Source organism: Anarrhichthys ocellatus, unplaced genomic scaffold (genome assembly GCF_004355925.1).
Source record: "Anarrhichthys ocellatus isolate YVR2014 unplaced genomic scaffold, GSC_Weel_1.0 scaffold4, whole genome shotgun sequence".
NCBI classification, from domain to species: Eukaryota; Metazoa; Chordata; class Actinopteri; order Perciformes; family Anarhichadidae; genus Anarrhichthys; species Anarrhichthys ocellatus.
This window is the reverse complement of record NW_022280034.1, coordinates 4887014-4903401: the sequence shown is the minus strand read 5'-3', so window position 1 is coordinate 4903401 and position 16388 is coordinate 4887014. Positions and strand designations below refer to the sequence as shown.

The following is a 16388-nucleotide window of genomic DNA, read 5'->3' as shown; positions in this document are numbered from 1 at the left end:
CAAATGTTGTATGTAACATTAAAGGATACGTTTTTCAAGTCTGCCTTAAAATATTCAGGCACGCGTGAATGTTGAAATAGGTTGTTCTTGTTTTGAACATTCCTCCTGTTAAAACAGAAACTGTTCACTCCTAAAAATGAACTTGTCCAATTGATTTGTCGAACTCAAGACTGCCAAAGGCTCATATTTGATTCAGAAAAAACTTTGGAATATATATGAACGAGGACTGTAGACTTTGTTCTACATCACTTGTATTGAAAGTGTGTTAAAGAAGGGACCTTTTATTGGCCATTATAAACAGGAGGAACGATTAAAACCAGTTTCAGTGTTCATACCAGCATCTGAATATGGTTTCAAGACAGACTTGAGAATCATGCATGTATCCTTTAATCAGAAGAAACTGCTTCAACATTGATGACTTAAATGAGATGATTTTGTCAGAGAGGACTTATTTTATATAAAAAAGAAAAATATTTTGAAAAAAGGTCAAATTAGTATAAATGTGTTGTTTCCAGACTACATAGCTGGCTTCTTACCACGAGGAAGCAAGTTCTTAATCTCGTATCTTCGGTGGCCTTGAATGCGGAAACTTAACTGCCATTTCCAGTGTGTTCACTTCTGTCAGTTAACTCTTTTATGTCAGTATTAGAAAGTGGAGCTGAACCTGAATACAAGTCAAGACAAACAAGAAAAGTAAAGATGCAAAGCAACTGAGCTAGTGACGCAACAATAGGATGCACACAGAAGAGCCGAGCGAGCTTATTTAAACTATTGTTAGCTGGTACTGATCAATCAAAAAAATGTAATTCTCCATCGCCACCATTTGCTGCTCACCTTTGTTTTTTTTGGGCTGCATCCAATATTTTCACAAAGATTTTGTTAGTAGGAGCTGCTCCTTCCTCTGTGCGTCCTTGTGCATGTTTTATACAAACAATGACTGAAAGTTTCACTTTTTCTGGTCTCAGCTGTATTTGTTCGCCGCTGCAACGGACCAGTGATGGACAGAACCTACATTACATTACATTAAAATAGCTATGATATTTGCATTATTGAATTGAAGATGAACAAAAAGAAGATTTCTATGCTGCCCAAGTTTAAAGGATATCTTCACATTTTTTCAAGTCTGTCTCAGTGCAATATTCTCGTGCCCATAGTACACTTAAAAACGTTTGGCTTGCTGTGATCATTCATACCGTTCACATTTTATAAAGTTGTCTGATGTTAATGTGCAGCATCCGCTTCTGAGTTAATCGGATGAAGTGGGGATGAAAAGTTGCTGTGATTTTAATGTGAAATTCTCTCTTTGTGTTTACCTCAACCGTGTTGCTGAGCCGAGGTGGCGTGATATTAACACAAAGTGTGGAGTTTGTGCTAAAATTACTGTGACTTTGAAATGTGTTGTTGCACAGAACGAAGGCTGCGGATTTTGTTTCCCATCACTTACATTGACAGGAAGTGACCTCTGAACGAAAGGGTTGATTCCAGCAAAACAATGTGACCAAATCCTCTGATGTAGATTTAACTTTCTCTCATTTATTAATTCACAAAACTGAACTACAAACTGGCCACAACTGAATGTTGTTGAGCATCCCTGTGTTGCATAATGTTTATAAATTATCCTTGAATCCTTAAACCCTTGAATCAGGAACGGGTGCTGACTGCATGTCACCTCTGATTTTTTGCTGCAATGTTCAAAAACGTACCGTTATTTATTTACACTGGCAGAGCTGACTGAGCTGACTGAGCTGACTGAGCTGATGCTGGCGTTTCATCAGCGACACCCTCCTTTTCACCCGGACAGCCACTCTCACCCACACACACACGCACACTGATGCCGAGGCCGACGCTGTCCAAACGCGACCACGACCGTCCACAACTGAGCAGTTGGAGGTCAGTAGCTCCTTGCTCCGGGGCATCACGAAGGCATCTATCGAAGGAAAAGGGAAAACAAGAGTTACTCACCCCGCCCCCCCCCCCCCCCCCCGCCCAGTCAGATTACGTCTCCAAAGCAGTACAGAACAGGAGTGTCATGACTCAGCTCTTGGCCTCGTCCACTCTCTCAGTTGTGATGATGTAACAGATGGCATATTCACCCTCATTAGTCACAACAAAGAAAAGAAAGTCATGCCTAAATGTTTCGCAGCTACTGGAGCTCTGATTGCACAATTAGTCTATTCTGGATTTCAAGCAGAGCTTCAGTTAGCCATGGGATGTCTGCTACAAACACAAATGTGATGATTTGGCTCATGCAGATCATACCACAGGACTGTTTTAGCTCCAAGAAAAGCATTGACACGTCAGCATAAATCCTGCACGCTTCAAATAGCCCCATGCAAAAAGACAAGTGACATGAAGCTGGATGGAGAACATGCACAGCGCAAGATGTCTCCATTGACTAAATATGGTTGAACAAAAAGTCAGTCGTTTTCAAAAGTGCTGAGTCTGTTTTTTCACAGCAGGGTTCTTTCATGAGAACACGAAGTGATGTCAACGGACATAGCTGCCATCGTCATGTGACCTTTTCCACTGCAAAATGAAGAGGGAGGTTTGACATAGAGGGGGCTGGACAGCTTTCTCGTGTCAGGGTAAAGTCAGAGTCAGCTGGTGTTCTCGAGTCTTATGAGCGAGAACTGGAGTAACACACACATTAAGTGCATATAGTGAAGAATGGGGCTGCTCAAGATGAGAATGGATATAGGTCTGACTGCAGTAATACTACAATAATAATACTACAATATGGAAAATGGCACGCAGACTTTCTTTCTTTCTATCCCTCGACTGAGTGCCAATTTTCTGCTGGAACCATCCTACTTTCTCTTCTCCCGGCCTCTCACTCCTCTTCCCTCCTCTGCTCCTCTGTCTCTCATCAAGCGGGCAAGGCGTAGTGTGTGGTTGGCGCGAGATAACAAAGGCTGAGGAGTTCACCATTATATAACTTCTGTGGAGGCTGAGGAGGTGGAGGAAGAGGAGGAGAGGCAGCAGGGTTAGCACGTAGGAAAAGGAGGGCAGGAGAGGGCTAGTAGCCTACGTTGCAGTGCTTATATGTCTTCCACATAACACACACACACACACACATGCTGGCCTCCTTTCGCTGCTCTCCATCGCGCATTCAGCAGGCTGCACTTGCAGATATTGCCTCATAATATTTGAACTTTTTCAGCTTTTGTGTTCCCACGCAAGCAAACGCACAAAGATTTTTGAGTGAAATCACCATTTGTTTTCTCTCTGACAGTGTCTATGTGCTGTTCGCTGTCCCACCTCTGAGCCAGAGCGCGGAGCAGGCTGTCACACACAACCACGCACACACTCACAGGGCCTCTCAAGCTCTATGGCTCCCTCCAGCCCCACCCGCCTGTCCTCTTATGGCCTCCCACTCATGCCACATTAAACATTTAGTGAGCCACTCTGGATCCTTGTGACACCATCTTTTAGCACCGCAATGCTAGCAGCCCTCACACTGTGGAAGAACATAGGCACGCTCGTCGGTGGAAACCCGATACAGCCGTCACTGTATTCCCTCTACTCATCCGCATCTCTATTATGCACATACACGGACGCAAAGGCAAAATCAGTGGTTCAGAAAGGCCTACTGTGTTCAGAACAAGACCTGCATTAATCAATATTGATCCCTGGAGAGAGTGTTTGTCCGTGCATGTGCATGCACTTATGCAATGTGTGTGTGTGTCATAGTCATAATTTGCCTCTCTACTGCAGTGAGGTGTGACCCACGGTAGGGTGTATCCCAACCAGTGCAGTAAAATGCTGCTGTGATGTTCTCTGCAATATTTTTGAAGATATGAGAAGGGACGGCGGACTAGATGTCAGTCAGTCAAACATGCACCATCGCGATATTTATTAACGGCATGTCTCCTAATTATGATCCACTACCCCCTAAATGTATTTAGACTAAATAAGGCAAAATAATTCTGCATCACCTCTTCACAATTTTTGTGACTTCATTGAACTAGAGGCCCTAGTCTCATGCTGCACGAGCCCATTCTCGCGAGGATTCCTCCCCTCTACCACACACTCACACACACCATCATCATCATCACTCCTCCTCCTCCTCCTCTCTCCAGCCCCTCCCTTTCCTTCTCTGCTCGCCTCTATCCTCTTCAGCTCTGCCTGCCTGTCAGATAGGTACTCCAGTGTTGGAGGCTAGGCTACCCTCCTCCCGGACCACGTACGAGAGAGAGAGAGAGAGAGCCAGCGTACCCCAAGGCTCGGGCTCCCCCAAACTCACGGTTTTCAACCATGGCAACCACCGGTACTTCCACCCGGTTTACCGACGAGTACCAGCTGTACGAGGAGCTCGGAAAGTAAGCAGCAGTCGTAACGTCACAGTGTGCATCGTGTTTGTCTCGTCGTCTTGTCCCCCACCCCCGCAACCTCGCCTCACATTATTTCTGGTTAGCTTAAGCTAGCAGTGCGGTAGCTAGCTGACATGTTAGTCACGTTGTGTGCCTTAAAGCTCCGTCAGTTGTGCGTTAACTGGAGGCTGTTACTGCCGTGGTGCAGACATGCTAAACACCCGATGCTATCGGCTAGGCTAGCTGCTCCCGCAGTAACGGACAGAGCAGCGCGCCAACCAGCTACCACGCTGATATTGATAAACTAGCCGAGTTTTAGCCCACTCGCGCTGCGTCTTTTTTAGTCGCTAACGGGGGGGATGAATACGCACAGAGGTTTTTGGTGCACTAACAGCTGTTAGCTCTTCCGTGTTGGCTAGTTTCTGATCTGCTAGACTCTCCAGCGGGGCCCCGGGAGACGCCGGAGACGTGTGACATTTCACCGGCCCAGGGGTCTGACAGCTCCGTGCTGGCTCGATTAGACCAGAGGCTGTGGTCGCGAGCTAACTAGGCCGACCACTTTTTTTTTTTTTTTTTTTCTCCTCTCTCTCTCTCACACTATCTCTCTCTCTTTTAGCAGCTGCAGATGATTTGTGTAACGTTAACCATGTTGAACAACGTTACGTATACCCCTGGATCACGTAAAGGGGAAGTCATTCGGTGCAGGCTTGCGCTGCGTAATGTTTGCACAGTAATGCCCACACCATCCATCCGCGCGCCAGCTGGCACGATTATCAAGTTATCAATAAGCGCATTGTCGTTGTGGGTCTTTTAAAACTGAGGGCAGTTTGATGTTTACTGTGGAAGAGGCAGTGACGTTATTTCTCGGTATTTTGATGACGGCAAGAAAAGCTGTTTCATCATCATCAGCAGCATTTGTTCTGTTCTTTTCCTCCTGTTGTACCCAAACCAGCGGCCCTAGTCCTATAAAGATACACCAGCCTCAATTTCCAGCTGCCATTTCCACTCTCTGCCTAATAATTGAGTAATCGATGGCACTGATTGCACAGCCACTGCACTGGCACACACACACCTACACATCCTCCACAGTGGATGCACCGCTCCCTGATTCCTTCTGCAGACTGACCACTTACCTCGGCTTGTGTTTCTGCACCCGTCTGTTAATACATTATTTTTTTTTGCTCCGTCATAGGTTATTAATGTCAAGGCACTGCCTCGTACTTCTGTCACCTCTCATTTACTGGTGAATAATTGAAACTAAGAGCAGAGTGGTCGGAGCAGAGTGCAGCGGAAAGTAGCAGCCCTCCGTATATATCATCCGGAGGAGTGCAAAGGCAGCCTTCCTTTTTCAAGAAAACTGCGTAGGGCCAGATACTGCAGGTAGTCCAGGCTGTGAGATAGACGACGCTATGGAAAACGGTGCATAATTCTTGTTCTGTGATGCTCAAAGTTGAGCATTCACCACAGCAGCTAGCAGGTGAAAAATAGGTCAATATGAGAGTCCTCAGAGAATGTCTTATTGTGCACTTCCTTTTCTCCTGGAGCATGTTTATACCTGAACGTTGTTGCCTCGTGAATGTATTCATTATTACCTGTTGTTGTGCTAGCTGTTGCAAATTGAAATTCCTCTGGGGCTGTAGGTTACGTTGTATGGTGTGCCGATCAAAGATTAGCAGAAGCACTTGGCCATTCATTTCTAATCCAAGACCTAAGCTGATATCAGCACTTGTGCTTGACAAGCTTGTTATATCGATGCTGAATTACTTGATTGTTGCCCACCTTTTCAGCTTCTACACACTGATGCTGCGATAGTAATGACTGTACACTCAATGTTTGTGTGTGCGAGAGAGAGAGACCAAGGTTGTTGGCATGCACAAATAACAAACTGCTGCACACGAGTGGATGCAGTTTGGTGTGTGTGTGAGTGTGAGCGAGAGGGAGGGAGCATGTGAAATGGAACTGATTTTTGGCTGTTTATGTTCTTTCTTCTTAGGGGAGCTTTTTCAGTGGTGCGTAGGTGTGTAAAGAAGTCATCAGGACAGGAATATGCTGCAAAAATCATCAACACTAAGAAGCTGTCTGCAAGAGGTATGGTAACACCACGCACACACTCACTCTGACTCTGACATGTTTGCCTTATTTGTGGTGAATACTGGAAAGTCGGGCTCAAATGGTAGATGCCATTTTTATATTGTGATAGCTGTCATTACTGGTATTCATACCGGAGAAACAGTTTATAGATAAAACAACAAGTGGAGATGTCTTTTTGTGGTTAATCCAGTGAAAGGAGTGCTGCAGTAGGTCAGGAAACTGTGATTTTAAAGTAAGAAAATGAGGTGCTCTTCAAGGATTGGGCAGTTAGTGAAGTACAAATAAACATCGTCTGTCCAGTTTACTCTTTAAAGGAAGTCTTTGGTTTTAGTTGGTGCTCTGAATTTAAGTTAATTATCCTTTATTAAAGCATTGATCACCAATGTGTTTCCACTCAAGTCTTCATCAGGGTATGAAGCGTAACGATGTCAGGTGTTCAAATTTAAAAAACCTCAAGCGGTCATGTGACCTGTGTCACATGGCTTGAGAGTACTGCCCACTCAAACAGGGAAAATATCAAAGTGAATGCAAATGTGTAGTGGAACTGACTCTCACACATAGCGGCTAAAAGACAAGAATAGATAGTAAATCACAAATTAAGGTCAATTACTGTAAAACTATCAGTATGAAATGACAGTTTGTAATGTAAACTGTAATACGCCCATGTACACTGGCCTCCTTTTGATGCATTGCATCATGCAGATCATTAAATTTAACTTTGCCTGCCATGGCTTCCCAGAGATATTGAAGCGATAACTAATCTCCACTGATCCACGCCTTTCGTCTCCCCGTGTATATATCGTCATATCGCCCGGCCTTATTGGAACGTATGCACATAAACCACGAGTCCCATCATTCCAATCACAGAGGAAGTCTTTTATTCAATCCTCGTGTCTGTGGGGAGTTCTTATCTGCAACCTTTTGATGGTTTAATGACCCTCTTTATAAACACTGTATTGAGTAACTCTCAATCGCTCCTCTGTGGTATCATTAGACAACCGCTGTACAATGAATTGATCCAAATTTCTAAGACGCTCTCCGTGGAAAGGGCACATGGAGGCTGGGCCTGAGATGAAACGATAAGAACTGACAGGATATGAAAGATGTTTCTCAGCTGATGTCTTGTTAATTATTGGTGCGTTGACGTAGCTCCACAGTCCACTCCCCGACTTTTTATTTGTTGCGCTGGTTTGCTGCGCCTGCAATAGATCCACACCCACGTGCACATGCCTGGTGTGGCGTGCCATGTTATAATGATGACGTGAGCTCATGGCGGTGTGTTAGAAACTCCCCCTGGCTTACGACTGAGATACTTAATTGCTTTCTCTTTTTTTTTTGGTATCGGACACATTAGACCTGCACTCCTTCCTGACATTCACACACACACCTGGCTTCCTTTGTTCTCCTTTCCTGCACTCTCTCTCTACCTCCGTGCCTATCGCTCTCTGCTAGCTTCTGTCACTCATTGCCTTTCTCTTGTCTCTCTGCAACGGGGGATTGGTTCGTATCGAGGCTAATCCACTTATGCTAAATGTATCATCAACCACTAAGACCCCACGGATTCCATAGGCGCCGCCCTGTTTGCCCTGTTGTTGTCGTCTGTGTCTGATGGCATTCGTGTGTGTGTGAGGGAGAGAGCAAGGAGTCGCACTAATAGAGCATGTCTGCATTGTGAGGCATCTGTGAGTGTGTTGTAATACCCTTATTGTTCTGTCCCTGCCTTCGAGTGTCCACATAGGGCAGCTCCTGGTATTAATGTCCCACCAAGGAAAAGTAAGGGCTCAGCAGAAAACGGTTGGCTCTTCGCGGAGGCACGGCAGCACAATGTAGGCCTGTCTGTGTGCATGTGTGCCAGGAGAGGAAGGAGGTTTTTAACAATATAGTCCTGCAAGGAGGTCAGCGACACTCCACACCCCGGAGTCCAGGTGGAATGAGATCGAGAGCGACTGGGTTAGCGAAGGAGACGACAAGAGGATTTTGTGCTAAGAGGAGAATTGCGGAAGGCCGCATGGCTGACGCAACTTTGCGCCTACACGCACACAAAACACAACGTCCACACACACACGGGCAGCCAGTGTGTGAGCAGGCTGCTTGCCTGGTAGGATTTGAGTGGGTTGTTTTTAGCCCGATGGGGCGAGTGTGACCTCACGCGTGGCCTGGTGGGTAAGTCTCTCAAAGCTCTGGTAAACACTGCAGTAATCTGAGGAGTGGGGGGGAGGGGTGAAAGGGAGGGGGTGAAAGGAAGGAAATGAGAGAAGGAAGTGAAGGAAGTAAAGGAGGCCAGGATGTCAGGGATGGATGTAGGCCGTTGGCTGTCGGGTAGTCCAGCCTACAGGCAGGTGGGGGTGGATGCGAGTGGGTGGCAGGCTACATAATATACTCACGCACATAAAAAACATCAACCTGATTCTCACCCCAGAGAATCGACGGTCTTTAATGCAAACCTCATTTGTAGTGTGTAAGTGCAATTAATTAAAATGAGCCAAAGTACAAGATACAGCCCCTAAAATTACACAAAAAAACCAACGTAATGCATTTAAGTCAGAGAAGAAAATGAGACTGAAGAAGAGAAACGGATATATTAGATGTGATGCAAATTGAAATCACTCAAAAGAACTCATGAGATTAAATCAAGAAATTGGTGTCTATTAGAAATTCTATTAATCTTATTAGTGTCACATGGCAGCGCGCAGGGTGATGCGATGGTGTGATGCAAGTTCCATCTCGCAGAAGGAATGCTTTGTTTTATTTTGTTGTTGTTGACGAGTGACGTGACTGAAAAGTGGACGGCTGCTGCATTGTCTGCTGCAACACAGTCGGAGTGGAACACACCACCCTGAAAGCTTTCCTCCGTGTGTTTTTAGTATCGTTCGGCCGCATTATTGTCCCAGAGAAAATGATTTAATTTGTGTTACTTTACTATTATTATTGAATGCTCAGCAATGTCCCAAATTTCCACCTCAGTCCAGTTGGTTCCTGTAACAACAATCTCTCATTAATTAATAGCAAACCTCTGGGATTCAGCAGGGGAATTATATCCAACAAAACCTATATTTTCTGCTTTTTTTTTTTTTTTTTTTTTTTTTGTTTACTGCTTTTTCTGCTGAAAATGAGCTTCCATTTTTCTGTTTGGTTCATCCAAACCTCTCTAACTGCGGACTAACCAAGACTTTTGTGTGTCAAGTATAATCACCAGACCGCTGGCTGACCGTAGCCCCAGTTAGCCATAGCAAGCCTTCTGAATGCGGGTGGAGAAACATCGTGAATGTGCGATATTTATTCCTCTACAGTGGCAGTAAACACAACACATCGGCCAGTCGGTAACTGTACTATATTAAGAGCTTAACCAGATATTTAAGCAGACTTACATTAATGTTAACGGCAACACACAGCAGAGCTACGGACTCGCTGGGAGATCCCCTCGTAGTGTGACCTCATCTAAAGCACAGGAACCCACATAGATGGTGATTGTAAAAGCTCCATCACTTATCAGCAAAACGTACTTAAAGTACTCAATGTAATCTCCTAGCCACCGCTCCCGCAGCTTCTTTGTCAACTGTAAATGGCTCACATGCACACGTCGGGCTGAATAATGAAGTGAAACGGTCCGATTATCGGGCAGCCATTGATCCAAAACTGTCGTGGTCAGCTGATCGCATGTTTTTGGATGGTAGTGACCACAAAAGTTGCTTGTGCGACGAGGCGGATAAAGGCCGACATAATATAGACATGCTTTTGCTATGTTAACATATCTCACTGCCACATAGGTGTGTGTGGGGCAACTCCTCCAATTAGCCAGTTACATAATATTGGTAATGTGTCATTTGGTATATGTAATGAAACTAGAGTGTCATCTGTAACGATACACAGTCCTACGCTACCGTAGCAAGTGAGCTACTTACTGGCAAAACAGCATAAACAGGTTTGTTTAATGGCTACCTTAACTTGCATATGAACAACCGCGAGATATTAAAGCGACAAAACAGATTATTGCACTGCTATTGGTATATATTCAATGCTGTGTTTGGGTTTGCGCGTGTGTGTGTGTGTGTGTGTGTGTGGGGGGGGGGGGCCCTCTCCATCCTCCTCAGCCGATGTAAGATGGCTGTGGGCCCGCCCCGTGGCAAAGCAGATGGCCAATTAGAGAGCAGCAGGAAGTGCCAGTAATTACCCTCCAGCCCTCTCTTTCCTGTCTTCTTCTACCACACACTCTCGCACCAACAAATAAGGAGATTGAATGAATTAGTGAGTGCTGCAGTGACACTGCACCAGGGTAGACGGCCACACACACACACACACACAGGAGCTGTGATCCTCCTCTAGCAAATGGACGTTCCATGTGATCCTCCCTCCTTCTCTCCGTCTGTCTCTCAGTCCTGCGTCACTGGTGTAATTGGAAGGAGGTTCATGTCTCTCCCTTATTCACTCACTTCCTCTCAGATGAGGGGAATCTATACCTGCAGACGGTAGACGTGGAGAGTGTCGCACCGCGTTAGACTGCAGCTTTAAAACTATTCCAAGTCAGCAACAAGTTGGAGGAAAGTCGGGCGAAGAAGGACGCAGAGGGGTTGCAGGAAGTGACGCTGCTTTTTTTTTTTTTTTCTTAAATACCAATGTGCTGTTATATTGTGCCTGTACATGCTGTGTTGTAGATGAACAGTTAGATATGTTGATGGATGGTTGCTCAGCAGCAGCATGTGAGTTTTATCTGAGGTTGTTGCTGCTTTGGGGAAATGAATGCAAATCTTAGTGAAGCTGCCTCTGTGTGGTGTAATCGCTGTGGGGTTGAGTCGGCCTCGCCGCAGTGGTAACACACACACACACACACACACACACAGGATCATCACTGCAGTTACACCAAGTCACCTCTGACCTCAGCTGCATGGCTCCCAAAACGATGGGAGGGAGTCGTTTTAACAGTCATGTGGATGACATGCAGACGTCTCGTACGAACACGTGCATGTTTACGCGCGCACACACACTGCAACAGGATTCAGTAAAATCCTCAAACAAGGATGTTGGTTTACACATGAGGTGTGTGTTCTTGCTCGCATCCTCTCTCAGCAGAAATGCAAACACTCCAGTGTTGTATAGCTGGGCTTCACACTAACCCCTTTGCGCACACACGTGCAAACTTGTCCACTCATTGTAATTGCTTCACACAGGCTTGTTAATTTTCACAAACCGTTTGATAGCCTTAAATAAAACGTGTGGTCAGTGGAGCTTTGACTAAATGCACCATGTGACCTTTCAGAAGCAAATGCAGCCGCTCAGTGCTCCACTAATAGGTTTGTGCCTAAAACGTGAAACAAATCTTTATCTGTGACACAAACCTTTTTTAAATGTTTGCATTCGTGTATTTCTTTTTACTGGATGACTTTGTGTTTGTGACTTATGCTCTCCAGTAAATCACTATTGCAAAGGAAATTTCTGTAGTGAGTCAAATTTGAGTTTATTGCCGATAAGCAAGTATTCGCAAGCAGGAACTGTCTCGGTCTCATTGTGCATCAGGTGTAGTGACCACCGACTCTACAGTATGGTGACGATACTGAGAAGTAGAAGTGGACCCTGGGTCACAGGTAGAGCTTCTTCTCTCACTCAAAGTCATTGTTGGGAATGGGAACATGTCTGATGCCCCCAATAAAAAGCAAACCTTACTATTTTCTTAAATTGGTGCAAATGTGGCCTCGTGGTTAAGACCCTAACTATGTAATAATAATGTCCCCGTTTCCATTCAAGCAGGTTTGTGGGATGTCATATCCCCAACTTCCTCCCACCCTTCCTGTGTTCGTAGCCATTTCCAACATTTATATTGTTAAGCACCACAAACTAAAAGCACAACTGCTACAAACTTATCGTCTCATTATTGTGCTTTTTAAAACGGCTACTGAACGCGACGGTTTGACCAGATCGCGACGCACAAACAATCCGCTGCTCTGTGATTTAACTTCGCTTTCTGCTTTTCTCTCCTCAGACCACCAGAAGCTGGAGAGAGAAGCTCGCATCTGTCGTCTGCTGAAGCACCCCAACATCGGTGAGTTTCTGTGCACATGACTTGATGTGTGACGCGTCGTTGCTCATGCTCACAGGGTACGATTCTTCACCGGGGTGCAGCATAACTTTCTCTGATAATGCTGTGCTGTTTTCCCCCAAATATTGTTAATCAAAATGTATTTGTTGAGCGTGCAAGCTGGTGGGTTTCTGGTATTCTCTTAGGAGATAATTGCTTTGCAGGTGTTTCTGTAAGTTGAGTAACAGAGTGCTTAAATCAGAAAAGAAATAAGCTGCGGGATTTCATGTTCTACGTGGTGCTTACATGGAGCATGATATGGGGAAACTGTTCAGAAGCTTGAATTATATAATCATGTAAACTGGCATAAATAACCAGAAGCTTGTGTCACGAAGTAAGTCCGGCTCTCTGGTATCATTGAAGTTTGTTATCGACTGTAAACTCTGTTGTCTATCCGCATGCGAGCGTGTTCAGGTGAAAGAGGCCGATGAGTTAATTACAAACCAGTCACGTGTCGCAATATCAGAACCACAGATGGGAGTATTTAATAAGACACGAGGTAGTCTATGCAGAAAAAGACTGAATAAAATATCTTCTTGTTTAAAAAGATCTAACTGACTAGGATTTCACATGTTATTTACTGACTAATTAACAGCGTGTGGTTATACGTTTTACTTCCATTTATCAAGTCATTAAATCTAAAAACATCATCGTTTAGAGACGTGTGCCTCCGTCGTACCGTAGAAGCGACGGCTGACATCGCCGTGTTTTGACTCCGAAACATTTCTACTTTGCATCGACATATTAAGATACTAACCGCTCAGTGCCGCTACCGGCGGTTATCATCTTTTTATGAGTCTTGTGCAAATCGGCTGTGCAGTTGTCACGGCAACAGAAACAAAGGGTTAACCAGCGCTGCCTTTGTTTTTTAAACACACGATGAGTAAAAACCCCGTCGGAGCGAGGTGACTGCAGGTTATCTTCCTCTGAGGAGAGGCTTTCTGTGTCTCTGCTTTCTATGACAAAGTCAGTGACGCCTTTCCCGCTTCACTCCTTATTCCCTTATTCCCCTCGTGTCCTAGTTTCCTGTCGGGGGGGGCCCCCCCCACAGGCACTTGTTCGCTCGCTCTCGCTCTCTCTCTCTCCCCCTCCCCCCCCCCCCCCCTGCCCTTTTCTCCTCGTTTTGACATATTCTGGCATTGTCTGCGTTCAAACTTTAGAGAAAAGAGGGCACAAAAAAAAGAGACAGATGGAGAGACGAAGGCAGGAGGAGTAGGAGACAGATGGAGGGAGAGCGAGAAGATGGGAGGAGGAGGAAAGAGCAGTCGGTCTTGTTTCTTGCTGCAGGGCCATCCTACTTCATCTTATTATACAACTGATATTCATTTTACATAAGGATAATTGTGGCTCCTCGTCACTGAACCTAAGACCTAAGACTCGGGCCCGTTCTTTGAAGCCTCAGTCCTGCTTCGTCATTCTGCTGCTGCTCTGTTGCCTTGACGGTTGGGCCGGGATGGTTACCGCATAACAGCAGTATCGTGGTAATATGAGCTCGTTACCGTAATCGCTCTCGACCAAACACTCACTTATCTCCCGTAATCAAGAAACATTTCTGGTAATAAGCACTTATGTTTTTATTTAATCGACTTTCTTTCTTTTCTAAACATTTCCTACTCGCCTTTTAATCGCTGCCCACATCTGCAATGTTCAGTTATTCCCACAGGCCTTGTGTTGTGCTCTTTGATGGCTATTTCCCTGGTAGACAACCAGAGGTTTGAATAAGAAATTAGGAATATGGACGTGATCTTCTTGTACCAGAGCCCAAAAAAAACACCACAAAAGCATAACTATACAGTGTCCTGTAAAGGGACGTACACAACCTAAATCTATGTCTTTGATCAACTCCTCAGCAACTGTTAACATGAGCTTTCATGTCCACTGAAAATAATGTCAACATGACAGATGCTCGGTAGTAAAAACGTCCCAGCAGCTGACATGTTTGCTGTTAGCTCCCTCCGCTATGTGGTCTCATAGCCACAGTTTAACCGTCAAACACAGCAGCAGTTTCTTCTCTCTGCCTCACCGCCCTCCATCTCTCTCGCTATCAAGTAATGGCAAAACACACCCAAAATGAATATCTAAATAAATAGGTGTGCCAGTGTCGGCACAAGGACGGGTAGAAGAAGAACCCGCTATAATAAGCTTGTTGTGATGAAGTTTTGCGTTTGACTTGTTGCTACAGTTTGAAGAAACCTTCAACACATTATCACTCATGTTGAGCCAGATCACAAGCGACCATAACGGTAGCTCAACGGTTGGCTACAGGAATATTGGTCGACGAGATCAATCTGGGAATTTTTAAAGAAAATGCATTCCTGACATTGAGATGCGCTCTCCATAATCCTAGAGTGCGGGGGTTAATTAAATAGGACTTAATTAACCACTAGATGCGCTGTCGCATCACTGCGGTGAAAAATAAAACTGCGATGTGTCACATAGTGGATGTTCCTTTGGTCCATCTCTTGCTTCAAATATGTTTGCAATTAGTCGCAGCCTCAGTTTACGGGACGGTTAAACAGTCAAAACACTGCAGCAGTTCTTCTTCTCGTCTCTATACCAGTCTCTCACTGCCCACCCTCTCTGTTGCAGTGAGACTCCATGACAGCATTTCAGAGGAAGGCTTTCATTACCTCGTCTTTGACCTGTGAGTATATTCTGAACACACACGCGGTGACATTTTATCCGTGCCTGCAGCTGCGGTTGCTTTGTCTCTGCTAACAGATCTCTCTCCTCTTTGTCTTTTTGTCTTGTTTTCCCTCCCCTTTTCTTTGTTCCTTCTTCCTTTCCCTCCCTTTTCCAGGGTGACAGGAGGAGAGCTTTTTGAAGACATTGTAGCCAGAGAGTACTACAGTGAGGCTGATGCCAGGTAAGCACTTCATACACACATGCACTCTGCTGCATATAGTTAATGATGTAATTGGTCCGCTTGTATTCTTGTCAGCAAAATGCATTCCCCCCCTCCCCCCCGGTCAACAAGTGCAAAAACATACTTGTCTCTCCTCCGCCACATGCGTCGCTCTTCTTCCTGCCTCTACATTGAAGTAATACTGAAGCAATATAGATTTATTCTCATCATTTATACATCTTATCATTTAAGCTTTCTCTCCTTGGATCCTGACACCAGTGTTGAGGTGGTCAGGTAGTGGCTTTAACCAGACCCATCATAAGCCAACACACTCACCAGGCCGGTGTAAAGACACGCTCACCAGCCAGTATTTACAAATGATGCTTTTAGTAGCAGCTGAATTAATGTAATGCGGCTTGAGTTGAACCTCTACTGTCTTAGAATGTAACGGAGGTTAGTTTTAGTTAAAATAATTATTTTCATTTTTGATTAATCCACTAATTATTTTTGTCTGGTCGATAAAATGTTCGAAAACTGCAAACGATGCTCGTCACGATCTCCTAAAAGCCCGCAGTGACGATTTCATTATGCTTTTTTTTTTATTGTTTTGTTGCCAGACCAACATATAAAACCCAAAGATATTCATTTTACAATTATTTAAAACCAAGAAATCAGCAAAACCTCACATTCAGGGAGCTGTGAGGCGTTTCCATGATCCAAACATTTCAGATAGCTCCAGAGCGTTAGATAAAAATAAATGTTTTTAATTTAACTTAAGATGCTTCAATATACTTTACTCTCCCGCTTGCCGCAACTGACGACTTATAATCATTAAAGAAAGTTGATTTGAGACATTCAATACAGCTCTAAAAGAAGATATATATCTATATATATCTATCTCTCTATGTATCTCTATATCTCTCTATGTATCTCTATATCTCTCTATGTATCTCTCTATCTCTCTATGTATCTCTCTATGTATCTCTATGTATCTCTATGTATCTCTATATATCTCTATATGTATCTCTATGTATCTCTATATATATCTCTATGTATCTCTATATATATCTCT

General features: G+C 44.6%; 1 protein-coding gene across 5 annotated transcripts in view; it reads left to right on the top strand.

Annotated features, from left to right (window-relative positions):
• Positions 1 to 4093: 4093 nt before the first annotated feature.
• The window catches only part of LOC116381714 (calcium/calmodulin-dependent protein kinase type II subunit gamma-like), a 34936-nt gene continuing 22641 nt past the window's right edge, over positions 4094 to 16388 (top strand). For 3 of the 5 annotated variants that reach the window (XM_031844082.1, XM_031844080.1, XM_031844078.1), the window contains exons 1-5: positions 4095 to 4319; positions 6304 to 6398; positions 12376 to 12435; positions 15061 to 15115; positions 15272 to 15337. In XM_031844082.1, the coding sequence (XP_031699942.1) occupies positions 4255 to 4319; positions 6304 to 6398; positions 12376 to 12435; positions 15061 to 15115; positions 15272 to 15337 (341 nt within the window). In that variant the 5' untranslated portion in view covers positions 4095 to 4254. Of the gene's footprint in view, positions 4320 to 6303; positions 6399 to 12375; positions 12436 to 15060; positions 15116 to 15271; positions 15338 to 16388 lie in introns of all 5 variants that reach the window. The other 2 variants (XM_031844079.1, XM_031844081.1) reach the window with 2 other exon arrangements.